Below are 7,793 nucleotides of genomic sequence, written 5' to 3' on the forward strand. Positions count from 1 at the left end.
TGTGACTCCATCCTGGAGAGAAATATCAGCTGTGCTGCTACCATCAACACACCTGTACGCACCTTGGTAGGTTAACTGTATGTTAGTCCTGTCAGAGACAATATAAACGACATGGGTCTGGCTGTAGACCTGCACAGTCAGTACCAGAAGTTTATTCAGAACGTTTAATGGAATCCTTCAGGAATAGCATGTTAAATATATGTGCTGCCCCATTTTATTAGAAGAAGGATTTTTTTTTGCGAGGTGAGTGCTCATTTAAATCTGCCTTTTTTTCCCTACTTTTCCCCACTTAAAGACAAATAAAACCATGTTTTATTATTTTTCGCGTGATTTTCTTTAACTTATTCCAACATTATCTGTCTCTCACAGACATATTTTTCAATGTGACTCCCGCTGGAACTTCACCATAGGTTAAACGCTGCGTTATGCAGTGGAATCTGCTTTTTCCACTATAAAAACACCTCCAAGAAAAATAAAATAAAAAGACATTTGAAAGTTTGTTTTGTGTCTGCTGTTTTCTCCGGTGGGGAGACAAACTGAAGTTATTGGCTATTTTGTTCATGTATCTAGATATTCAGTAATTCACTGGGAGTAAACAAAGCTTAGTTAATTTGAAATCAAACACCCTCCATTGGCAAATCTATGTGGTCCAACAGCAAAGGGAAGAACAGCAAAAACAATACTAAAAGAATAGAAAACATAGAATATATGCCTGCAAACACACATCAAAGATGTCTTTATAAGAGAACTATTTTAATTTTTTTTTTTTTTTTTTTTTTTTTACATTTATTTGCATTTTCTAACCTTATACAGTCGAACTGGAAAGATTTTATATATAAATCATTAAACACATGAATAGAGAAAAATATTTCTATTAACAAGACCCAGGAAATAAACAAGGGAATGTAAAATATTTCTGATATACTAGCTTTTATTTTACAGTGCTTTTCCTTTGAAAGGCGTCGAATATCCTTGTGGTTTTGATAGTGCAGGAGAATCTCACATTGCAGGTCTGCAGCCAACAAGTAGGGAGCAACTATCACCCATCAGGACTTTAATCATCATTTCAGAGACTCATACATGATTGTTTGGTAGTCAAAGTAAGACTAAAAATGACAAAATATAACTACCTGCTTTTAATTTACACATTTTTACGATGAGCTCCTGCAGCGTGGCTGGATGATGCAGCTTCCCTCACGCTCTGGATTCGACCGATTGGCAGCAAGCTCTGCACCTGGGAGGCTGTTCAAATTTGGGGTCCTTTGACAACCACTCAGCATAGCTTTCTTTGGCAAGCCATGCATCCTGAAATGAGCATTTTCCATGCATATTGCATGACACACCGACTCACTGACCAGCAGTTAAAGAGGTTGCACACACTGCTGATGCACAGCTTCACTATGCTGAGGCATAGAGGAAACAAAAGAATGCAGTAAACGGCAAAGACAATCATCCACCCATCATCTGAGTTGAATGTAAAAACTTAAAACACATTTGAGGGTTTTCAATAGACTGTTTTTATGGATGTCTTCAAAAAGTTTCCAGGATTTCAAGGACTTGTGGGAACCAGTTTTTATTTTGTACGTTTTGTTTTTTATGACAGTGTGAATGAAAAAAGGTATTTTATAGTTAATGCATGATATTTTTTATTACAAACTTTTACAAGCAGGTGAGCTGGAGCCTCTGCTGTCTGAACATTCAGCTGGATGAATCGTTCTTTATGCCGTTCAAGCTGTTTGATTTGTTAATGATTAGAGCTATTACCTGCACCTGTCAGACTTTAAACTGTTCGGCAGAAACGTTTGTCTAAAATGTTTGGATCAGTTGTGATATTTTCACAGGCTTTTATGATTTAATTTGAACATTATTGACCTTTAAAATACATCCAAAATGAGGACGGCTTGCTTTTAGTTTTCTGTTTGTTAGGATGCTTTATGTGTGTGTGTGGGGGAGGGTGTGTACCTGTTTAGGAATCAGAGTGAGGACCATTTTCCAATTTCAACATCACAGGGGCAATACTAAGCAGTTGCCTAGGACCCAAAGTTCCCAGGGACCCCATAGAACTCTGTTTACATTTGCTGCTCATGTTCAGAAAGGTCCAAACAGACAGCAGCAAACCATTTGAAAACAAACCATGCAAAGAGCAGTGTTGCCAACTTAGCGCTTTAGTCGCTATATTTAGCCACTTTTCAGACCCCTCTAGAACTTTGATTTCTAAAAAGCTCCTAGCGCCAATTCTAGAGACTTTTTTCTGCTACTGCAGACTTTGGAGACAACATCTAAAAGCAGCGAACTCTGCTCTCCAGAGCAAGTAGATTGGTAACCCCGCCTCCTGCTCTCCTCTATCTTGTCTGCTGTCATGATTCATGCAGCTATTATTTCATCCAAATGAAAAATGGAGAACAGAGAAGCAGATCATGGCTTGTCTACGGTGAAAAGAAGGACTGGGTTATTTACTTTGGCCTTTTTGGAAACACAGGAAGGAGCAATCAGCTAAGTGAGCTTAGTGCTTGGAAAAAATAACAAGAAAAGGAACAAGAAGAGAGGGACAAAACCTAGAACAAATAATGGATGTCTATTCTATTAACATTTCTCTATAATGTTAATAGAATAGATATCTTCTATGTAGAATGGATCTATTTTATGTGTTGCCTTCTCAATTCAGAGGGCCCCCTGCCTGTTTTTGCCTAGGGCCCCTAATTTCTAAGTCCACCCCTGACAATAAGGACCAGTTGTTGTAAAGTGAGGACATTTTGCTGGACCTCACAAGCTATTTTCCAATGGTTAGGTTTAGGGTTAGTTTTAGGGCATAGAAAGGGTTGAAAATGACTGAAAATCAATGGGAGTCGACACGTGGTCCTCACTACATATAGCAAAACAAACAGTTGTGTGTGTGTCGGGTGGGTAAACTTACCATGTCTGCTATAGCTCTCCTGTTCACGATGAACCATCTCCTTGTGCCCCTTTGTGGTACCGTACAGTAACCTGTGAAAAGCCAAGAACAAAGTGTTCTTTGCTGCTTTACTTTAGATCAGATGAGCTCAGCTCAGGGTTTGTGCTGTTCAAACTCCTCCTCACTGCATGATTCTCTTCAACCATTCACTTTTTATATTCAAATTTTTGTGCAAAATGTTCTGTTGATAAATTCAGATAATATTTAAAAAAAAAAAAAACCAACACTGACCCAAACCAGAGGTTAGGCTCATAGGACCTAATGATGCAGCTCTGCTTTGAGATTTTGGAGCTAGAGAAAAGTAAATAGTCAAACACTTATTGAATATCTACTGTTCTCTGAAATCCATCTGAATTTTTCCCCCCATACATTATATTCCACTCACCATATCTCTACTGTTTTCGTTTTTTGTTTCTTTATGGTTTTTAACATAGATGCAAAAATGTAAAATTGGTAAAATGTTTTAAATTAAGTCCTTCTTTTGAGTAGGACAATAGGATGATTTGCCAATTGAATTAGCATTTTTACAATTAAATAAGATACATTCAAAATAAGACAATGCAATTTAAATATCAATTGTCTTGTTCCAATGAGAAAGTGTCTCACTTACCTCCTGAATTTAATAAAAAATGCATTTATTTTTAGAAGAAATAACTAGCTTAAATTAATATTTTTTACAATGTAGGCTTTAAACTTTTCTTTTTAAAAAAGGAAGAACAGATCTAATATTTTAATGGAGATAATTATGGAAAGAAAAAAGAATATCGTTTTTTTTTTATTTAGATAATTTCACTAATTCACTTCAAAAAGTGAAACCTAAATAACATGAAATTCAGAGAGAACCATTTTAAGGAGATATTTCTGCTAATCTGGATGATCAGGTCTGATTAATGTGGGTCATCGTTAGTAACAGGCCAAAAAGCGTTTTTTTTTTTTTAAACTAGATAAGCACATAATAAAATAAAAAAATCACAACCCTAACCCTAAAGAAAGAAAATGATAAAAATAATCTAACATTATTGATATCGTTAGCTCTGCATATAAACAAGCTCTATGCCCTAACCACTAGACTAGGCAGTTGGCCCTTCAGTCAGTCAGAGCAGGCATATGTAACAGTGCTGCGTCTGGGATGGAGATGTCAGCTTTTTAAGCAGGTAACAAACAGCATGAGCCATAATCAGAAAGGAAGGAGATTTGTGGTGCGCTCAGTTCTGACCTGGTTTGGTCTTGGTGCTGGTCGAAGGCTCGGAGCGTTTCACTGGACGAGTAAGACTTCTGAGTGGGGACCCGCAGTCCCTGCGAGCTGATTGCACAGTCCTCACTGTCCCCTGAAGACCCTGACGCAGATTTGAACACAGACGGACACAACATGAGTCATTTCAAAATAAACTTTTTAAAAATAAACTCCTCATTGGAGCAGAACAGAACCTGTTAACATGGAGACAGCAGAAATAAACTCTTGGTAAATGTTTAAGTTCAATCTGGCATTAATCTCTACAGGATGTAGAGTTTGTGTAATTTCCCTAACTGGCCTTTTTCAGAGCTGGGCTTAAAGCAAACAGGAGGAAACGCCACCAGGGGAGAAACATTTCAGGGATTATTTCCCAGTCTGGATGCAAATCCTCCAAACCAGAGGCCCACCAACTGACCTGATGAGACTTCATACAGGCGTCAGAGTTACACTCTGCATGTTTTCTTCCTCGCTCACTTTTTAAAGAAGAAAAAAAAATGTATAACAATAATGTTGAGAAGGATTCTTATATATCTGGCCCAGCTGGCAGGTTTCTGTGGGAATATTCTGAAGATGCTGATTTTTGGAAGCTCACTAATCAAATCAAATCTGCTCAGAACACAGATATTCTGATTAGTGAGCTTTTCTTATTCAAATGGATGAACTTTGTATTTCTTCTATGAAATTGCTCTTGGTGGACAAAGTGGAAGGGAGTACAGCCTCTAAGTAACCGCTAATATAAATGTACTTCCCATATTTTCATTCATATTAAACCTGTAAGCCCTGATTCAAACCTTTGGACTGAATTTCTACAGGCCGTCTCTGGGCTGCCAGTGTGCAGACAGTCACCTGCAAAACTCCTTTATGTATATTATCTTTAGTTTTCTTACAGTCACACTGAAGTTGATGTTATGAAACACACAGATTTCTGCCCTGCAGCTCTGATTAGATGAAAGTGATTACATATCCTCTGACATGGGAGCTGGTTCGGAGCTCGTCTGCCTGGCTGTGTGTTTCCTGGACGGTGCCGCCTTTTGTATCTATGCTTCTTTTTCTATGTCTGCTTCTGTCTCCTTGAACCCCAGTGGGCCTCAGCAGATGGCCGCTCACACTGAGCCTGGTTCTGCTGAAGGTTTCTTCCTGTTCAAAGGGAGTTTTTCCTCTCCACTATCGCTACAAGCATGCTTAGTGTGAGAGATTGCATTCAAGTCAACGAGTCGATGCAATCAGCTGGTTTTCCTTAGATAGTAAACTTTAAATCAATCTGCCTGGATGATCTGGTGAATTGTAAAGTGCCTTGAGATGACATGTGCTGTGAATTGGAGCTATAGAAATGAACTGAATAGAACTGAAATCATCTACAGTCTTGAAGGTTCACTCTTATTCTTTATAGCGTCATTCAAAGATAACTTTAGATAGGATGGGTTCACAACGTATCCTTTAATAAAACAAACCAGATACAGTAGGTTTAGATAATTTTTTAGAGTGCAGTTCTTTCCTAAGAGAACTAAATTCTAATGCTAAATGAGCTGAGTCATGCAGCACACACTCCCACACCTGTTTGATGGCTACCCTTAACAAGAAAGTTGGTGATCCTGAAATACCATGGCTGCTGTTAAAGTAAAGCTATTTAGAAAGTTTAGTTGGCATGCTATGATGCCACAGTGGCAGCTGTGCTAAGCAGCAGAGTGAAGGCTAGTTAACGGAGCTAACAACCTGACTGATTGATCTGTCAACACCAGTTTGTTAAAGTTAATCACAGAATTACAATAGATGATGATCTCAGTTACTAAAAATCTATTCTGGATTTTACTGACGTTCTCCAACATTTTGTGCATCTCTGTGCAAATTCTCTATCATGGGGGTCCAGGCTCGGACTGGTAATCTGTGATGGTGGACCGGCCATCCTTAAATCATACCGGCCCCAACACTTACTCTTCGGCCGAAGCTCCTACGTATGACAGTAAATAACTCAAGGAGCTCTAGAAGTAATCCAATGTTAACTACCTGAATGATGCATGCAGTATATATAGGCCTTCTTTGTCTGCAGTTCTTTGTGACGGTTGGCATATGGTGTCATTTTCTATTTCTTCAAACAGTAAAATCCTTGCAACAAACTAAATTATAATAAAACTAAAATGCTTTCTTTAAACCAAACTACGTTGCTCCTCTTATATTTGGCGAATTTATGTTTTAATATTTTGCAAAAATATGTTGTGGTGTATGATGGGGTTTTCTATCTAAAGGCTAACGTTTCCCGTCTGGCAGTTAAGGACGGTAATCTATGGGTAAAAAATGTTTTTCTTTAGATTTATGGCCTAAGAGATCAATAGATTTTGGTTCCAATTGGGCGAGGATTCGAATATCCAGGCGGTTTATGAACATTTCCATAAGTGGGCAGGTGTAGATGGAGAAAGGCCAGGGCTGAAAATCGTTCCCAGTCTGAGCCTGTGTGGGTCATTGCAACAACAAAACAGGTTTAAATCAAAAAGCAGCTAGATTTTTGCTCAGTTTTTTAATGAAAACTTTTCAGCTCCTATCCAGGAGACTTTGTGGGTTGTGTTGGCTTTAGGAGGAGGGCTGATGTTTTGAAACACAGGGAGGCCCATCTTCCTCAGCACATTCCAAGTCAGATCAAATCACCTCTCCTCTCTGTCCAACATTATTGGTCATTTTACTCATCACTTCTTTGACAGAGAGGGAAGATGGTTTGGATCAGTGGCGGCTGGCCAATAAAGGCCCCAAGGGCGCTGCCCCACTCACCCAATGACCTTCATTAAGATATATAATCAAGGTCAAGGTCAAAAATAGAAATGAAATTACAATATATCAAAATATATTAATATATATTTTTTCGATGTGCAAGATAAATATTTAATTTTTAATGATGCGTAAAGCTGTTTCGTCGTCGGATTGGTGACGTATTTCCACCGTAAGGTGCAAAAATCTTTTTCCATAGAATCTGGTTAAAAGTTGTCCATGTGCAGCAGCTCCTCTTCAATGCTAAAGATAGGAGCATCCTGGGGAGCAGCTCTCCTGTCCCCAGATCTGCAAGCTATTTTATTTGCACACCACCTCCCCCACAGTGCTGACACAGCTGTTAGAAAGTGCAGCTGATTGACAGGTTTATGGAATTATTTTGCAAGAAGGCTTGGCTAACTGCATGCAGCGAGGCTAATGTTTTCTCCTGCTTTCCCTGCCTACTTTTTCAAATGTCAGGATCTGACCCAGCATTGATAAAGACAGTTTTAAAGCACTTTTGTTATGATGTTGGTGCTGATGACTGGCTTAATTGCTCATTTCATTCACCTGTCTAACTCTACCCAGCTTCTCATTACTGCCCATCTGATCCACTTGCTCCTGCCTCTATTTAAGCTGCTTAGTCCCAGCCATCAGTGCCATATTATTGTTGAGCCTTTGGTGTGAGAGTTTTCTAGAGTAACTGATTGTGTTGTCATTGCCTGATCTGGAATCGTTTCGCTTTTGGACCTTTGAGCCTTCCTGCCCCTCTTCTGATCTGTTTGCCTGACCTGTCTTCGGACATCTGCCGGATTCGTCTTGTGGACAGAACCTGGATCTGCCTTCTGACTTCAACTTGGATTATTGATT

At 38.9% G+C, this 7,793-nt stretch overlaps 1 protein-coding gene across 9 annotated transcripts in view; it reads right to left on the reverse strand.

Annotated features, from left to right (window-relative positions):
- Positions 1 to 7,793, reverse strand: part of LOC107088586 (teneurin-3) — a 471,923-nt gene that overhangs the window by 358,907 nt on the left and 105,223 nt on the right. For all 9 annotated transcript variants that reach the window (XM_015380867.1, XM_015380866.1, XM_015380861.1 and 6 more), the window contains 2 exons: positions 4,170 to 4,290; positions 2,915 to 2,985 (listed from right to left, as the gene is read on the reverse strand). In XM_015380867.1, coding sequence (XP_015236353.1) covers positions 2,915 to 2,985; positions 4,170 to 4,290 — 192 coding nt within the window. The remainder of the gene's footprint in view (positions 1 to 2,914; positions 2,986 to 4,169; positions 4,291 to 7,793) is intronic.

This window comes from Cyprinodon variegatus, unplaced genomic scaffold, assembly GCF_000732505.1.
Source record: "Cyprinodon variegatus isolate N-32 unplaced genomic scaffold, C_variegatus-1.0 Scaffold223, whole genome shotgun sequence".
In the NCBI taxonomy this organism is placed as follows: domain Eukaryota; kingdom Metazoa; phylum Chordata; class Actinopteri; order Cyprinodontiformes; family Cyprinodontidae; genus Cyprinodon; species Cyprinodon variegatus.